An 18,359-nucleotide genomic window follows, 5' to 3' on the forward strand; every position below is an offset into this window, starting at 1 on the left:
CAATTTTCGGAATTTTTACAATTTTTGATTTTCCATCTTTTTTTTTAACTTTTCGATTTTCCACTTTTTCGATGTTTCGATTTTTCAATGATCCGATTTTTCAATTTCTCGATTTTTAAATTTTAGATTTTCGAATTTTTATTTTTTTGATTTATTATTGCTAAACGTGAAAGTAAAAAATAACTACCAAAATTGCAACTAAAAATATGTAAAAATTAATAGAAAATTGAACACAATGCTGCTAAAACATAAAAATAACTGTACTTTCCAAAAAAAAAAAAAAAACTATTGCATGATTACGGTTCCACTAGTATTGCTAATTTAGGACCTCTTGTTAGTATCAAACACAATTAAAGAATTAATTCGTAGTTAAACAAAAAAGTTGCATGTCAAAATCGAATGAAACATTACAGAATTTAAATATTGCATAATTCAACGAGACGATAAATTTTGGGCATATAATTTTTGAATTTTTCAAATTTTGACGTTTCTAAATTTTCAGTTTTCAAATTTCTGAAGTAATCCTTTTTTATTTTTCCATTTCTTCCCAAAGTTTCGATTTTTCACTTCTTCAATTCTTCAATTTTTCAATTTCTTAGGATTTTGATTTTTCAATTTTTCGATTTTATAAGCTTACGATTTTTCGACTTGTGGATTTCCCGATTTCCAGTTTTTCGTTTTTTAAAACTTTAGATTTTTCAATTTTCGGTTATTTTATATTTCGATTTCTCAATTTTTCAACTTTTCGATATTTTAGTTTTTCGATTTATAAAATTCTAGATTTTTGATTTCTCGAGTTTCGGTTCTTCTAAATTTCATTGTTTCAGTTTTCGGGATGTGTAAAACTCAACCATTTATTGAAATTGTCCATTTGTAAATAGGGTTGTCTAATTTCACTTCATTTTCATTATTGAATAATTTTTTAAAAAGCCAAATATTGTGATAAATATAAATTTTAAACAAAAATGCCAGTTCTTCCCCAGAGAGTTCAATGTTGTCTTTGCACTGATATAAAATTTGAAGCGAAACATGTCTAAAAAAAAATAGTAGTCCAAAATGTAACATAATGTCGCCAGTCATTTACATAGTGTAATTGAATCTCCAGTCATTACGGCTCCGTTTGGTGTTTATTTTAAAATTTGACTACAAAGTTCAAGCCAGAATAAAACGAAGACATTTAGTCAAATTAATGACGAGAAAATAAAAAAAAGTCAGTGTGGAAGCAACTAATGGCGAAATGTCAAAGTAGGCAACCCACATTACACTAAAGTTTGAATTGAATAAATAAATTAATCGATAAATAATTAAACTGAAGGCATCCAGTCGATCTGAAACAAAATTCAAGAAGCCCTCGAGTCTCAATTTTTCCAAAAACATTTATATTTTGTCCAAAATTAAATATTTCGCCAAAATTCATGTCGTCGCTAGAGGGCGCCACGCCTCAACCAAACGTCAAAAACGTCAAAACCATCTGATCATGAGTGTCAACTGCCAAACGTAGGCGACGTAAACAAATCCGTTTTTGCGCTGTAATTACCCAAAGAAATGTTGCAGATAATGAAATCGGAGGACAGAAGGGAAGGATGTTTTCCACAATAAGAGACAAACTGTTGAATGTCACAAAAACTGTACCTTTATTCAGTAGCAATAGTGATAAGAGTCAAGTGCAATGTGCGGTAAATTTGAATGCGGGTAGCGATATTTTAACACGTTATCAGAACGAATGGGAAGTGATACACAGCACTAATGAGGAGAACGCGAAAAAGGCGGAAGAAGCCGCCGATTTGATTGCCAAAGTGACCACGAAGATTCAGAGGGATAAGGAGAGTCTGGGGGTGATGACCCACTTGTTGTCTAATTCTAACTTAATGCTGAACATTAGTAACTGTACAAAGCAGATTGAGCAACTGTATCGCGGGTTTAGTGAGGTCGAAGAGGGGCTGCTGCAGCTGGAGGATTTGATAGATACGGTGGAGTTCGAGAGTATGAAGAAGCAGCACCGGTACCACTTGCAGCAGTACAAGGCGAGGAAAGAAGGTATTGGGGTTGTCACACTTTGAATGGTACTCATAGTCAAATATTGGTTTCTAGAGTCACTAAAAACTTTCGAAACTTCACTCCAACAAAAGCATGATAGAACCGTCGCGGACTTGGAGGATAAAAAAAAGAAAGAGCTTGAAGAGCGCCAGAAAGTTTTTCACGAAGCCTTTAAAAACGACCTCGAGATTTTCAAAAATTTCGGAACAATACCTAGTAAGTTTTTTTTTATTTGTGTGTACACACTGACGATTTTTTAGAACTAGATCTTCCAAAGAAGCAGCCAAGTGCCTTACTAGAAGAAATTCAAGTTGACTACGACGAAAAAGAGTTGGACCAATTTTTTGAAGACAATGAATGAATGTTTATATTTGTAATGTATTTTATTATTTGTTGAATAATACAAAGCAGGGTTTTTGATTTTTTTTATTTGTATAAATGACATGAATCACATTTTTCAAAAATTATTTTTATAACTAAAGCCTTGTGAGATCTGAAATGATAACAGTTTATGATTAAATATAAAAATATACTGTCTCCTTGAGAGAATCACAAATCAGTTAAAAATAAATAAATCGGTTGGTTACACCTAACAGTTGAACTTCCATAGAGTGGTTGGTAGGTGGGGGAACCCCGATAGTACTGGCATTGATTATTTATCACAATTAAAATAAAGTGAAAAGTGCACTGAACAGAAGTCCGACTGTAGAATACTTCCCGGATCAGTATATTATTCCATTTACGATACCATTTTATACACTAGAATAAAAAACGCAAAATATACATGAAGTGCCACAGTTTAGGTCATCACATTACGAAAAAATAAACATAAATTACTACATATCCTAACACGTCACTTAAACACACACACAAACAGAAAACCTAACTAAAACGGTAATGTAATGAGCTAAACCAACTCAAAACAAATCTCCAGTTACATTTTCTTTGGTTGAAAAACCATCTGAAACACGGATAAAAAACCTGAAATATGTACACGCAAGAAAGAAATGAACACATAACCCTGTAACGCCCCTTTAAGCTCAATTTGCGAAGCTAACAATAATCCGAGGGGAGGGTCTCCAACTATTGAACCATGATCATAACCGTATTTTTGCCAATTTTTTCATTTTTTTTGCTTTTAATCACAATTTTGAAACTTTTTTTGGTTGTTTTCCGCTTATGCAAAATTAACTAACTAGAAAGTAATGTTACAATTAAGCTATTGGTATTATTCGTTCCTATCATGTAACTACATATTGACATAACTGTACAAGTTGTATACTAAGCTGTGGATTTAGTGAGTTTTTTTTTAAGGTTGCCAGTACCTGTTCGCCAAAATGAGGTAAGTGGCAGACAGCCTCTGTCACGCATGCTCGGACTCGCTATGGTACGGTCTCCCATCACCGTATATGCTCAGAGAGGCTATTAAGTTGTTGGGCATCACCTGAAGACACATCATTAAGGCACATTTTTTAGTGAAACTTTCAAACTTTTTAAAATCTCGAGGGTGGAAAGTGACATATGTCACTTAACTGTCACTTTCCACCCAAGAGGTGGAAGTGAATGTCGCTTTTGAACTAAAATATTGGAAAATCGGAAAATTGTATCGTTGAAACAATGAAGAATGAAATTCGAAAAATTAAAAAATTGAGACTCCGAAAAATTGTAAAAACAGAAAAATTAAAAATAAAACTGCAAAATCGGTAATTGAAAAATTGGAAAACCGAAAAATGTTTGCAATTTTTCAATTTTAAAGTTTTGAAGTTCTTGATTTCCAATTTTAATTAAAATAAAATTTTGCAAAGGCGAATAACTGTAACACCGAAGTTTTGAAAAATTTAAAAATCAGAAAATTGTAACATTGAAACATCAAAAAACAAAATAATTAAAAATCGAGAAACTGAAAAAATTAACATAGAGAAAAACAATTTCTCTATGTTCGACTTCTCAATTTAAAAATTGAGAAGTCGAAAAATGAAAAAATGAGAAATAAAACAAGTGGATAATTGAAAAAACAATTAAAAAATTGAAAAATTGAAAAAAACGAAAAACGAAATTTTTTATAAATTAAATAATGATATATACTTTCAAAATCCAAAGATTTTAAAATGAAACTTGAAACATCGAAAAATTGTAACATTGGAACGTCTAAAAATTATAAAATTGAAATATCAAAAAATTAAAAAATTGAGAAGTCCAAGAATTGAAAAAATAATGAAAAATTGAAAAAACTGAAAAAATGAGAACCAAAAATTAAAAAATGAGAAATTAAACAAGTGGATAATTGAAAAAACAACGGAAAAATCGAAAAATTGAAAAAACGAAAAACAAAATTTTTTTTATAAATTAAATAATGAAAAATACAAAAAAATTTAATTTCCAAATCCAAAGATTTTAAAATGAAACTTAAAACAACTAAAAAATCGAAAAATTAAAAAACAAAAATTTTTATAAATTAAATGATAAAAAATACAAAAAAAAAAATAATTTCAACATCCAAAGATTTTAAAATGAAACTTGAAACATCGAAAAATTGTAATATTGAAACCTCAAAATCCTGATTAATTAAAAATCGAGAAGTGAAAAATCGACAAAACGAAGCAATTCTGCAATTTTTCGATATTAAATTTTTCAAGTTTTCGATTTTTAATTTTTCGTTTTGTCGATTTTTAATTTCTTATTTGTTCAACAAAAGGACAAATTTATTCAAACTGAACTTTTGAAAAACCGAAAAATTGTAACACTGAAACATCAAAAAACAAAATAATTAAAAATCGAGAAATTGAAAAAATTAACAAAAAGAGAAACAATTTTGCAGTTTTTCGATATAAAATTTTTCAAATTCTCAATTTTTAATTCTTTGTTTTTTCGATTTTTCATTTTTTAATTGTTCAACAAAAGGACAAATTTATTCAAACCGAAATTTTGAAAAATTTAAAGATCAGAAAATTGTAACATTGGAACGTCTAAAAATTATAAAATGGAAACATCAAAAAATTAAAAATTGAAAAATCGGAAAATGAAAAAGTGACAAATTAAACAAGTGGATAATTGAAAAAAACAATTGAAAAATCGAAAAATTGAAAAAACGAAAAACAAAAATTTTTATAAATTAAATTATGAAAAATATAAAAAAATTTAATTTCAAAATCCAAAGATTTTAAAATGAAACTTGAAACATCGAAAAATTGTAATATTGAAACCTCAAAATCCTGATTAATTAAAAATCGAGAAGTGAAAAATCGACAAAACGAAGCAATTCTGCAATTTTTCGATATTAAATTTTTCAAGTTTTCGATTTTTAATTTTTCGTTTTGTCGATTTTTCATTTTTTATTTGTTCAACAAAAGGACAAATTTATTCAAACTGAACTTTTGAGAAACCGAAAAATTGTAACACTGAAACATCAAAAAACAAAACAATTAAAAATCGAGAAATTAAAAAAATTAACAAAAAGAAAAACAATTTTGCAGTTTTTCGATATAAAATTTTTCAAATTCTCAATTTTTAATTCCTCATTTTCTCGATTTTTCATTTTGTAATTGTTCAACAAAAGGACAAATTTATTCAAATCGAAATGTTGAAAAATTTTAAAATCAGAAAATTGTCACATTGAAAAATCAAAAAATTAAAAAGTCGAATAATTGAAAAAATAAAGACAAATTGAAAAAACCGAAAAAATGAGAATCAAAAATTGAAAAATGAAACTTGAAATATCGAAAATTTTAAAATGGAAAAAACGAAAAACGAAAATTTTTATAAATTAAATAATAAAAAATACAAAAAAATTTAATTTCAAAATCCAAAGATTTTAAAATGAAACTTAAAACATGGAAAAATTGAAAAATCGAAAAATTGTAATATTGAAACCTCAAAACCCTGGTTAATTAAAAATCAAGAAGTGGAAAAATCGACAAAACGAAGCAATTCTGCAATTTTTCGATATCAAATTTCTCAGATTTTCGATTTTTAATTTTGTCGATTTTTCATTTTTTATTTGTTCAACAAAAGGACAAATTTATTCAAACTGAACTTTTGAAAAACCGAAAAATTGTAACACTGAGACATCAAAAAAACCAAATAATTAAAAAACGAAAAACGAAAATTTTTATAAATTAAATAATGAAAAATAAAAAAAAATTAATATCAAAATCCAAAGATTTTAAAATGAAACTTGAAACATGGAAAAATTGAAAAATCGAAAAATTGTAATATTGAAAACTCAAAACCCTGATTAATCAAAAATCGAGAAGTAGAAAAATCGACAAAACGAAGCAATTCTACAATTTTTCGATGTCAAATTTCTCAGATTTTCGATTTTTAATTTTGTCGATTTTTCATTTTTTATGTGTTCAACAAAAGGACAAATTTATTCAAACTGAATTTTTGAAAAACCGAAAAATTGTAACACTGAAACATCAAAAAACAAAATAATTAAAAATCGAGAAATTGAAAAAACTTTACAAAAAGAAAAGCAATTTTGCAATTTTTCGATATAAAATTTTTCAAATTCTCAATTTTTAATTTTTTGTTTTCTCGATTTTTCATTTTTTAATTGTTCAACAAAATGACGAATTTATTCAAACCGAAATTTTGAAAAATTTTAAAATCAGCAAATTCTAACATTGGAACGTCTAAAAATTATAAAATTGAAAAATCAAAAAAATTAAAAATTGAGAAGTCGAAGAATTGAAAAATGAAACTTGAAATATGGAAAACTTCAAAAATGAGAAATTATACAAAGTGGATAATTGAAAAAACAACTGAAAAATCGAAAAATTGAAAAAACGAAAAACAATAATTTTTATAAATTAAATAATGAAAAATACAAAAAAAAATTAATTTCAAAATCCAAAGATTTTAAAATGAAACTTGAAACATCGAAAAATTGAAAAACCGAAAAATTGTAATATTGAAACCTCAAAACCCTGATTAATTAAAAATCGAGAAGTGAAAAATCGACAAAACGAAGCAATTCTGCAATTTTTTGATACATTTAAAAATTGAGAAGTCGAAGAATTGAAAAAATAAAGAAAAATTGAAAAAACCGAAAAAATTAGAATCAAAAATTGAAAAATGAAAAAATGAGTAATTAAACAAGTGGATAATTGAAAAAACAATTGAAAAATCGAAAAATTGGAAAAACGAAAAACAAAAATTTTTATAAATTAAATAATCAAAAATACAAAAAAAAAAAAATTTCAAAATCCAAAAATTTTAAAATGAAACTTGAAATATCTAAAAATCGAAAAATGAAAAAAATAAAAAATTGGATTGGATAACTGAAAAATCGACAAAACGAAGCAATTCTGCAATTTTTTGATATGAAATTTTTCAAATTTTCGATTTTTAAATTTTCATAAAAAAATTGAGAAATCGAAGAATTGAAAAAATAAAGAAAACTTGAAAAAAACGAAAAATGAGACTTAAAACTGAAAAATGAGACTTAAAACTGAAAAATGAAACATGAAATATCGAAAAATTTAAAAATTGAAAAATCAGAAAATGAAAAAATTGAAAAATTAAACAATGGTATAATTGAAAAATCGAAAAATTGTAATATTGCAACCTGAAAACCCTGATTAATTAAAAATCGAGAAAGTGAAAAATTGAAAAAACGAAAAACAAAAACTTCTATAAATTAAACAATCAAAAATACAAAAAAAAAATCAAAATTCATAAGTTTTAAAATGAAAACCAGAAAACTAAAAAATTGTACGTCGAAAAACGGAACACTGAAAAATCGGAAACAAAATTGTAATTTTGAAAAAAAAATGAAAAATGAAAAAATTGAAAAAATGAAAAATTGAAAATCAAAAATTGACAAAATTGGCAAACTGAAAATTGGGTAAAGAAAAAACAATTAAAAAATTGAACAACTGAGAAAAAGATAGAAAGTGAAAACTTAAAAAACAGAAAATCGAACAACTGCAAAATTGAAAATCAAAACTAGAAAAAACGAAACTTGAAACACAGAGAAATTTAAAAATTGTAATCTTAAAATTTGAGAACCTGAAAACTTCGATAATTGAAAAAACAACTGAAAATTTGAAAAAAAAGAAACTGTAAAATCGAAAAACTGATTAATTAAAAATCGGGAAATAGAAAAATACGGAAAACAAAATTTTCTAGAAATAGAAAAATCGACAAATTGTAGAATGCAAAACTTGAAGAACGTCAAAATAAACATCGAAAAACTGTGAAATTAAAAAATCGGATAACGAAAAAATCAACAATGGCAAAATCGAAGAATTGAAAAAATATAGTAAACTTGAAAAAACCGAAAAAAAAAAGACTTAAAAACTGAAACATGAAACTTGAGATATTGAAAAATTTAAAAATCAGAAAATGAAAAAATTGAGAAATTGAACAATGGGATAATTGAAAAAACAGTTGAAAAATCGAAAATTTGTAATATTGAAACCTGAAATCCCTGATTAATTAAAAATTGAAAAAAACGAAAAACAAAAACTTAACAATTAAACAATCAAAAATTAACAATTAAACAATCAAAAATTAAAAAAAAAAAATAAAAAATTAAGCAATCGTAAAAACGAAACATGGAAAAATGGAAAAGCCATTAATTGAATAATAAAAGCCCTAATAATTATTTGAAAAAATTGAAAATTTAAAAATCGGCAAATTTAAAAATGAAACAATTACAAAATTGTAATTTTGAAAAAAAAATTAAAAATGAATAAATTGAAAAAATGAAAAATTGAAAATCAAAAATTGACAAAATTGGCAAACTGAAAATTGGGTAAAGAAAAAACAATTAAAAAATTGAACAACTGAGAAAATATAGAAAGTGAAAACTTAAAAAACAGAAAATCGAACAACTGCAAAATTGAAAATCAAAAATAGAAAAAACAAAACTTGAAACACCGAGAAATTTAAAAATTGTAATCTTAAAACTTGAGAACCTGAAAACTTCGATAACTGAAAAAACAACTGAAAAATTGAAAAAAAAAGAAACTGTAAAATCGAAAAACTGATTAATTAAAAATCGGGAAATAGAAAAATACGGAAAACAAAATTTTCTAGAAATAGAAAAATCGAAAAATTAAGCATCTTAAAATGGAAAAATCGAAAAAACGAGAAACTGTCAAATCTATGTACTTTGTTGTGATTGGGTGAGGAAATTAATGTGTGCTTAATTACTCTAAGGTTGGCACTACAACGTTTGAGAGCTTGTTGAAAAAAAATGATACGAAACATAACCTTAAAATATTTGACAGAAGACAGAATAAATCAAAAATTTAAGAAAGCACAATCGACCGTGACTCTATGTTCAACAAAGCCTTGACTTTACACGTAATGATTTATTAATGCGTATTGGTTACGTGAACTGTCAAGTCGCAATTGATAGTTTTTATTGTTTTTGTTTGTCATGGTTTATCACCTACATGGACTTTGATTACCTCCACTTGTGGGTGTAATTATCAATGAAAATTACACAAATATCCAGAAACTATTTCTATTTGTTTACCTTCTGTTGGACTGAATCACCAGATACTCACTTCAAAAATAATATCCTGGTATCCGTAACACAGGGTGCTTCCAAAGGGGTTGGTCGTGTTGGTCGAGCTGGCCCTATTTAAAACAACCGGTCTCTCGCTGGGGGTCAATTTCTTGCAAATATCGTCCCAATGGCAGTAGGCATCAATGTCGGCTCCATTCAACGACAACTTAAACTCGCACCTCATGTAAATATTGAAATTATAATGACCCGGGTAGTTTGTGTGTAAAACCAACTTCTTCACTAAATGCGTGCGGGCATCAAACAACACATCCTAGTAACAACGAAAAATATAAAAAAATCCCTCTAACTTCACCCCCTTACCATCCCCAGCGTAAAATAATTGAAAAAGTAGTCGCTCCTCGTATCCGTATCCCGCCTCAGAGCATTCGGGGTATGAATCCTCATTTTATCCTCACTCTTGTAGAACACCTCAGAGGGCGCGCCCAGCGCCGTAGCCACATCCTGCGCCGTGTGTCCTAACAGCACCTCCCTCTCGAACTGGATCTTCGAATCGATCCGTCGGTTATTCGTACCTAAAAAACCACCCTCTTACCACCTTTCCACACCCAAGTCGAGACACCAAATTAGTGGTCAATGTTAACACAACGAGAAAATTATTGGAATTATTGCGTTATAGGAACAAGCGCGCACGAAAACTTACTAAACCTCACGTGTGGCCCGCTAATTAATTTGTTCTTATTGCCAATATCGGCGCTGTTAACTAAAATAACCCACTTTCTTACAACCTGACTTAACTTAAGTAACGGTAAGGTGGTGTTTACCTGCGAGCAGACTCAACTTAATCCCTTTCGTGTAGCACTCGCCGCGCACGATCTCGGCTTTCTGGAGGTAGAGCTGGCCGTGGTAGCACGAGAGCGGCAACTCGGGGGCGTACGCCTGCTCGATGTTCGAGCCGTAGTATATTGTCATTCTGGAGACTAAAGGCGAACTTCCTGGTGGGAATTGAAGAGAACCTGTTAGTATGCGATTAGTGGGGGGCTGAGATGGCACCGAAGTCGCCTTACCCAGGTTGTGGGTATTCCCAGACTGAAATTTCGACTCGACGGGGAAGTAGAACGAGAGACCTCTGAAATTTAGGATGAAGAGCTCTTTCTCCGAATCGTACACTCCGGGATGTGTGGCACCAAATGAATGTTCGATTTGTTCAATCGATGGCAGTACTTCTGGCGAGTTAAATGGGAGATTACTGAAGAAGAGAGAGCGTTAGAGGAAATCGATGACGAGGGAGGGACGAACAAGAAAAACAAAGCCAGAATTAGCCAGTAGAGTAAAGATGAACATTTGTTGTGATATCACAGTTACTAAAAAAGATCGTACTTTAAGATGGTTTTGAAAAATTTGATACTGTATTTTCAATAAGAATCATAATAAAAATAACATAAATAAAAACTTAAAAAGTTAGGTTATGATTGACATTTGTGACCAATAAAAAAACTTGTTTCACTGCAACTCGTCGCCTGAGAACTAGTTTGATCTACAGACCAGAGCGCGCTCAGGCCAATGTCGACTCTAAGCGTTCAGAAGCGATTTGGTTGGTTTGGACTATAATTTCTGCGGAAAATAGTTGTTTCTTCGAGTTACAATTTTTCGATTTTCCACTTTTCGATTTTTCAAGTTTTGGGTTTTTTAATTTTTCCCGAGATAGAAAAATCTAAAACAAAAAAAAAAACTTGAAAACTCTAAAAATTGGAAATCAAGAACTTGAAAAATTGAAGAAACGAAAAATGCAAAAATCGAAAGAATAAAAATTAAGGAACTAAAAATCGAAAAGTGCAAAACTGAAAAAAAATGTATTGTAAAAGTGAAATATTGGAAATTAAAGAAGTCGGAAAAAAATTAAAAATTGTGATATAAAAATGAAAAAATTGAAGTTAAAAAATCGGAAAAATGAAAAATAGAAATCAAAAATCTGAAAAATTGAAAAACCAAAAAATAAAAAACTAATATCTAAAATTAGGAAATTGCAAAAATTGGAATTGAAAAAGCGAAAAACTATGAAACTGAAACACGAAAAAATAAAAAACACAAAATTATAATTTTTCGCTTATTCAATTTTTCAAATTTTCAATATTCGATTTCCAATTTAAAAAATAAGGGTTATTATAAAAAATAAAATTCGCAAAATCAAATCTTATAATTTTTCGAAAAATCTGGATTTATTTTCCTTCGACCAATTTTTTTTAGCCACATTTTTTCGTTTTTTTCATTTTCTTTAATTTTTCAATGAATTAATTTTTCGTTTCCTTACTTTTTCAAATTCTTGATTTTTATTTTTTATTTTCCTGATTTTTTTAATTTTCATTTTCTCGATTTTATGTTTCATTTAATCGATTTTGAAAAAGTAAAAAGGTAGACACATCGAAAAATCCAGAAGTCAAAAATACAAAAAGCCGAAGAATTGAAATATTGAAAAATCCTAAAACTGAAATATCTAAAAACTGAAACATCGAAAAATCTAAAAAGTGAAGTCGAAAAATAGATTTTACAATACATATTTTGATTTTTCGATTTTTAAGTTTCTCAATTTTAATCTTTCGATTTTTGATTTCTGTAATTTTTCGATTTGCACTTTTTTCGTTTCGATTTTAGATTTTTCAGTTTGTGCAATTTTCTATTTTTCGTTTCTTCAATTTTTGATTTGCATTTTTTCTAGTGTTCATTTTAAATATGTAATAAATTATTATTACATAATTTTTAAAAATTTTCACACTTTTACGATTTCAGAATTTTTTTTTTTATAATGTTCGATTTTCCAGTTTTCGTTTTTTTCCAGTTTTTGGATTAATTATTTTTTTCGATTTTTAAGTTTCTCCATTTTTAGTTTTCCAATGTTTCAATTTTTCGTTTCTTCAGTTCTTCGAGTTACAATTTTTCGATTTTTCAATTTCTCATTTTTTCAAGTTTTGGGTTTTTTCATTTTTCTCGATTTGCTCATTTTTCGATTTTTAAACTTTTCGCATAAAAAAAAAATGGAAAAAATACAAAATTGTAAAATAGAAAAATCTAAAAAAAAAAAATAGAAGTCGGAAAAATTAAAAATTGTGATATAAAATTGAAAAAATTAAAATCAAAAAATCGCAAAATGAAAAATAGAAATCAAAAATCTGAAAAATTGAAAAACCAAAAAATAAAAAACTAAGATCTAATATTAGGAAATTGCAAAAATTGGAATTGAAAAAGCGAAAAATTATGAAACTGAAACACGAAAAAATAAAAAATACAAAATTATAATTTTTCGCTTATTCAATTTTTCAAATTTTAATTTTCGATTTCCAATTTAAAAAATAAGGGTTATTATAAAAAATAAAATTCGCAAAATCAAATTTTATAATTTTTCGAAAAATCTGGATTTATTTTCCTTCGACCAATTTTTTTAAGCCACTTTTTTTCGTTTTTTTCATTTTCTTTAATTTTTCAATGAATTAATTTTTCGTTTCCTTATTTTTTCAAATTCTTGATTTTTATTTTTCATTTCCTGATTTTTTTAATTTTCGCTTTCTCGATTTTATAATGTTTCATTTAATCGATTTTGAAAAAGTAAAAAGGTAGACACATCGAAAAATCCAGAAGTCAAAAATACAAAAAGCCGAAGAATTGAAATATTGACAAATCCTAAAACTGAAATATCTAAAAACTGAAAAATCGAAAAATCAAAAAAGTGAAGTCGAAAAATAGATTTTACATTATGTACATATTTTGATTTTTCGATTTTTAAGTTTCTCAATTTTAATCTTTCCATTTTTGATTTCTATAATTTTTCGATTTGCACTTTTTTCGTTTCGATTTTAGATTTTTCAGTTTGTGCAATTTTCAATTTTTTGTTTCTTCAATTTTTGATTTGCAATTTTTCTAGTGTTCATTTTAAATATGTAATAAATAATTATTATATAATTTTTAAAAATTTTCACATTTTTACGATTTCAGATTTTTTTTTATATTTCTCGATTTTCCAATTTTCGTTTTGTTCCAGTTTTTGGATTAATTGTTTTTTCGATTTTTATGTTTTTCCATTTTTAGTTTTCCAATGTTTCAATTTTTCGTTTCTTCAGTTCTTCGAGTTACAATTTTCCGATTTTTCAATTTCTCATTTTTTCAAGTTTTGGGTTTTTTCATTTTTCCAGATTTTCTAATTTTTCGATTTATAAACTTTTCGCATAAAAAAAAAATGGAAAAAAAACTTTCAAAACTCTAAAAATTCGAAATCAAGAACTTGAAAAACTGAAGAAACGAAAAATTGAAAAATCGAAAGAATAAAAATTAAGTAACTAAAAATCGAAAAGTGCAAAACTGAAAAAAAATGTATTGTAAAAGTAAACTATTGGAAATTAAAGAAGTCGGAAAAACTAAAAATTGGAAACTCGAACAACTGAAAAATAAAGGAAATAAAAAAATGAAAAATTGTGATATAAAATTGAAAATATTAAAATAAAAAAATCGGAAAAATAAAAAATAGAAATCAAAAATCGGAAAAATTGAAAAACCAAAAATAAAAAACTAATATCTAAAATTAGGAAATTGCAAAAATTGGAATTGAAAAAGCGAAAAATTATGAAACTGAAACACGAAAAAATAAAAAACACAAAATTATAATTTTTCGCTTATTCAATTTTTCAAATTTTCAATATTCGATTTTCAATTTAAAAAATAAGGGTTATTATAAAAAATAAAATTCGCAAAATCAAATTTTATAATTTTTCGAAAAATCTGGATTTATTTTCCTTCGACCAATTTTTTTTAAGCCACATTTTTTCGTTTTTTTCACTTTCTTTAATTTTTCAATGAATTAATTTTTCGTTTCCTTATTTTTTCAAATTCTTGATTTTTATTTTTCATTTTCCTGATTTTTTTAATTTTCATTTTCCCGATTTTATAATGTTTCATTTAATCGATTTTGAAAAAGTAAAAATGTAGACACATCGAAAAATCCAGAAGTCAAAAATAGAAAAGCCGAAAAATTGAAATATTGAAAAATCCTAAAACTGAAAAATCGAAAAATCAAAAAAATGAAGTTAAAAATAAAAACCTTAAAAATCGAAAAATTGAAAAATCAAAAAATTAAAGAATTGAAAATCAGGAAAATCCAAACACTCGAAGGTCAAGAAACGGGAAAATCAAAACATCCATTAATTGAAAAATCGAAAAATTGGCAGTTTATAAATGTTAAATTTGAAAAATTGAAAAATCGAAAATTTGAAAAAACGACAATTGAAAAACAGAAAATCTAAAACCGGGAAGTCGAAAAATCGATATATTAAGAAATCAAAACATTTGAAAAATTCGAAAACATGAAAAACGGAAATAGAACTGAAATGAAAAATTGAGAAATTTGATTTTTCAAAAAAGTGAAGTTGAAAAATCGAAACCTGAAAAAATAGAAAAATTGAAAAACCAGAAAACCTGAAAAATGAATTAATTGAAAAATCGACAAATAAAAAGTTGATAAAAGTCAAAAATTGAATAATAAATAGGACTAAACTGAAAAGTCCCCAAACTAAAATTTCGAAAAACTGACAATTCGAAAGTTGAAACAGCAGAAATTATGGTCGAAACCGGTTAGGATGTATCAGATCACGAAACGCTTAGAGTCGACATTGGCCTGAGTTCGCTCTGGTCTATAGACCAAACAAGTAAGCAGCTTGTAATATTCTGGTAAATCTAATGTCAATTTGTCAAAAGTAAAATGCGTCGTTAAAAATATTATGACATTTTTTCTATTGTAGTTAATTTTATTCCTAGTTAGAACCAAACACTGTTGCCAACATAAGTCGAGGAGTCCTCAACCGTCATTTAATCTAAACTATGACGCTTCTCTATGTTCTCTGTTTGCGACAGACAATGGACTATCCATGAATCATTACAACGAAGCGGCAAAGTTGACGAAATTCCAAAGCCAACTTGATGTACAATTTATTTTTAATGTCACTGCGAGTATTTTGTTACTGAACACATTTAAATTAAGAAGACACCAAATCGGCCTTTTAACAATGAAAAAAAAAATTCAATAAAACTACATGCTACTCTTACCAGTATTTTAACTTAACCAACTTCATACAGTATATTTCAATAATCTTAAGCCTTTGTGAAACTGGATCAAAAAACAATCTAATGCCATCTTGAGGTAAATTTAGAACAAGGTCTATGTCTAGGGGGTTCTGAAAAGTCAACGGTCAGGAGAAGTTGTAGGACCTTTAGCCATACTCACAGTATCATTGTAAAGAACCTGAACGTTTTTAATGTACCCAACTTGGGACTGTATAATTGCAATAGCTTGAGAAAAATGCATCCCTGGAACAACGAAAAAGTCAGCACCAAAAAAATTAATTAAAAAATAATAATAAAAAAAAATCCACTTACCGTATTTCGCCCGTTTTACCACAAAATCTAATTTTAGGGCGCGAATTTCGCCAAAAAATTTCTCATCAAAGAGCGCATTTAATTTAAATAAAACAGAAATAAAATCTTCAATCATTTGAAGGTCGCTCGGGCCAAACCCGTTGCGCAAATGTTGTTTTGCAGTCGGGGCTCGCCCTGTCATCGGTCGCCCCTTTCCCGATCCGTCGTCCAGCGACATACGCGCAATAAAAATAATAACAAAAAAAATCAAACCCACCTACTACAAACTCCCACTGTTCACAGCCCAAAGAGCGTTCAGGAACAACGTTGAGCGTCAGCATTTTCCGTAATTAATAAAAACAGTCTTTGAACAACAGTAACACACAACAATCAACAAATCAAACAATTTATTCTTTTTTCTCTTAATTGGAACGATCCTTTGTCTAAAAACTCCCCGACGCCATTTTGATTGTAAATTCTGACGTCTGTCACTCGCATCAGCTGATCGACGCCACCAACCGCACGCGACAAAACTCACTAAACCGACGTGAATAAAGTCAAAAGTCGCGGATCACTCGATAAACAAAAACAGTTAGTGAGCGGTCTCGCTAGGGGGGCCCATGCAGTTCCCGTTGGGGTAGCGCTTCTTGAAGTTCTCGATCAAGTCGGCGTCGACGAGCTTGATCCCGTCCACTTGGTTGCCGAGGGTGATCCAGTTGGGCTGGATGTTGTGGGGGCGCCCGAATAATTCGATTTTGCGCGTCCCGGGGGACAGGCGCTCGATCATTCCGTAAATCTCGTCGGGTTTGTGGCTGGTGGCGCGCACTTCTGCGACGATCACGTCGGAGTCCAAGCCCCGATTTAGATTTTTGGGGTTGCCTTTCATCCCGACTAAACAGTGCTCTTTACCGTGGTTCAACCAATGACCGGTGCGTCCTGTGCGGATTATCCGCTGCAACTGGTTGGTTTTCACCCAGATTATTTCATCCACTCGCTCGTACCCCCATAGTTTTAAACACTCGCGCCCCAACTCCATCGCACGCCCTGTCACCCACAAAAAAATCAGTCCTTCGTCTTGGAGTTGTGGAATCCCCAATTGTCGCATCTCGTCGTCTGACATAGTCCCGTATGGAAGCTCCATGTGGATGTCCCATGGTGGGTCCGCCATAATCACGGCGAACTTCCCTAATACTGTCATGTCTAGATAGCGCAAATCGCACTGGACCCACTGAGGGGGGTACAAAGTCGTGCTTTCTTTCGGAGCGACGGAAATGGCAGTCGTCGTGGGGGCGACACCCTCAGTCTGGCCGCAACGATCCACCTCATAGTGAACATATTTACAAGTATCCATGTGAAAGCACGTATTGAGGAAGGAACAATCACCCAGGGCTTCGTCCGTATGCTTCTGGATGATTTTTTTGAAGTGCAACTTCTTACATTCGGTGATGCCGTTCCGCTCGCAGTCGGTGCGGGTGCCGTGGGGGCAAAACTCCATCAGTTGTTTGCCCCCTTGGGAGCGAAATCTCTCGGTCAAAGAACGCTCCTTTGCAGTCGGTTTGCTTAACAAATCGAGAATTTCTTCACCGAGCTTTTTGCTCTCTTTTTCTTTCGTTGAAGGCATTGATAGCAACGACTGAAACAATTAAATAGTTTAGAGATTCGTTACAACGCAAAAAATACCATAATGTCTGCTTTCGGCTCCTTCTTCTCCTTTTTTCGCCTCTCTTCGTCCTCAGTCTTCTCATTTTCGTCCCTTTTTCGTTTCAAATTCTCCTTCCCGTCACGCTCAGTCTTCTCAGGGGCGAACTCCGCAATCATAGCGTTCACCTTAGTCACGTCAATGAAAGTCACCTCGACTGTATTTTTCCCATCTTTGATTAAGTCTTTGATGGTTATTAACTTCTGTGTGGAGAATTTTTGTAACAAATTACACACTTCCTTATGTGAGGCGTGTCGATTCAAGTTGGCTTTCACCGAATCAACCAGTTTGGTGGACGTTGTGGGGATTTGAAGGGTCACTTCACTCAGGGCTTTGAGCAGCTCTTTTTCTAGCTCCGGGTCGATTTTAACCAAGTCGATTTCCGCCTCGTCTTGCTTGCTTTTTGATTCGTCGTTGGTGCTACCGGCGGTGGAGGCATGGGGGCTGTCGGCTAGGTGCACCGGCGACGACGTAGACGAGTTGAGACTCGACCCCAAGATATCCTGGCGCTCCTTCTTGCGCTTCTCGAGACGCTCCCTAAGGATGTTTCGTTTGCTCTTAATAGCTTGAATCTCCTCCCAAGCGTCCGACATGGTTGTTGTTAATAATCCAAACACGTTTTGAGGTTATGTCACCAACGTATCTAACCTCACTTTATTGTTTGTGCAAATCGTCATTCAGGACGTCGAAAATTGAGAACATTCTTCAATTATAGCTCATTTTGTTATGATCTTGTTCAATTAAAAT

At 29.8% G+C, this 18,359-nt stretch overlaps 3 protein-coding genes across 5 annotated transcripts; 1 reads left to right on the top strand and 2 right to left on the bottom strand.

The window, feature by feature from the left end:
• Positions 1-1,453: 1,453 nt before the first annotated feature.
• LOC135126106 (dysbindin) lies at positions 1,454-2,462 on the top strand. 2 transcript variants are annotated; one of them, XM_064051920.1, is made up of 4 exons: positions 1,454-1,497; positions 1,555-2,037; positions 2,092-2,253; positions 2,298-2,462. In XM_064051920.1, the coding sequence occupies exons 2-4, from the start codon at positions 1,584-1,586 to the stop codon at positions 2,396-2,398; spliced, it is 717 nt and encodes a 238-aa protein (XP_063907990.1). In that variant the 5' UTR covers positions 1,454-1,497; positions 1,555-1,583; the 3' UTR covers positions 2,399-2,462. The 2 variants fall into 2 exon arrangements, with proteins under 2 accessions (XP_063907990.1, XP_063907992.1); XM_064051922.1 differs by lacking the exon at positions 1,454-1,497 and having other exon boundaries at positions 1,504-2,037.
• LOC135126105 (PHAF1 protein CG7083) lies at positions 2,449-16,453 on the bottom strand. Of its 2 annotated transcripts, XM_064051918.1 has the most exons (10): positions 16,191-16,453; positions 15,783-15,865; positions 15,605-15,732; positions 10,585-10,766; positions 10,342-10,533; positions 10,221-10,280; positions 9,881-10,092; positions 9,558-9,830; positions 3,363-3,481; positions 2,449-2,530 (listed from the first exon to the last, which is right to left on the bottom strand). In XM_064051918.1, exons 1-9 carry the CDS (start codon positions 16,252-16,254, stop codon positions 3,401-3,403), a joined length of 1,275 nt encoding a protein of 424 aa, XP_063907988.1. In that variant the 5' UTR covers positions 16,255-16,453; the 3' UTR covers positions 2,449-2,530; positions 3,363-3,400. The 2 variants fall into 2 exon arrangements, with proteins under 2 accessions (XP_063907988.1, XP_063907989.1); XM_064051919.1 differs by lacking the exon at positions 10,221-10,280 and having other exon boundaries at positions 2,449-3,481; positions 16,191-16,452.
• LOC135126103 (N6-adenosine-methyltransferase catalytic subunit) lies at positions 16,304-18,205 on the bottom strand. Its single transcript, XM_064051917.1, has 2 exons — positions 17,594-18,205; positions 16,304-17,546 (listed from the first exon to the last, which is right to left on the bottom strand). The coding sequence occupies exons 1-2, from the start codon at positions 18,203-18,205 to the stop codon at positions 16,506-16,508; spliced, it is 1,653 nt and encodes a 550-aa protein (XP_063907987.1). The 3' UTR covers positions 16,304-16,505.
• Positions 18,206-18,359: the final 154 nt, after the last annotated feature.

This window comes from Zophobas morio, unplaced genomic scaffold (assembly GCF_036711695.1).
Source record: "Zophobas morio isolate AGI-343-1 ecotype UQ-CSIRO unplaced genomic scaffold, CSIRO_AGI_Zmor_V1 ptg000010l, whole genome shotgun sequence".
Lineage (NCBI taxonomy): Eukaryota > Metazoa > Arthropoda > Insecta > Coleoptera > Tenebrionidae > Zophobas > Zophobas morio.

Coding starts and splice junctions, on each gene's coding strand:
- LOC135126106 (XM_064051920.1), top strand. CDS start 1,584: ATGTTTTCCACAATAAGAGACAAACTGTTGAATGTCACAAAAACTGTA. Junction 2,038..2,091: donor GTACAAGGCGAGGAAAGAAG/GTATTGGGGTTG, acceptor ATTGGTTTCTAG/AGTCACTAAAAACTTTCGAA. Junction 2,254..2,297: donor AAATTTCGGAACAATACCTA/GTAAGTTTTTTT, acceptor ACGATTTTTTAG/AACTAGATCTTCCAAAGAAG.
- LOC135126105 (XM_064051918.1), bottom strand. CDS start 16,254: ATGCTGACGCTCAACGTTGTTCCTGAACGCTCTTTGGGCTGTGAACAG. Junction 10,534..10,584: donor TGGGAATACCCACAACCTGG/GTAAGGCGACTT, acceptor GCATACTAACAG/GTTCTCTTCAATTCCCACCA. Junction 10,281..10,341: donor TAAGTTGAGTCTGCTCGCAG/GTAAACACCACC, acceptor GGGTTATTTTAG/TTAACAGCGCCGATATTGGC.
- LOC135126103 (XM_064051917.1), bottom strand. CDS start 18,205: ATGTCGGACGCTTGGGAGGAGATTCAAGCTATTAAGAGCAAACGAAAC. Junction 17,547..17,593: donor AGCCGAAAGCAGACATTATG/GTATTTTTTGCG, acceptor TAATTGTTTCAG/TCGTTGCTATCAATGCCTTC.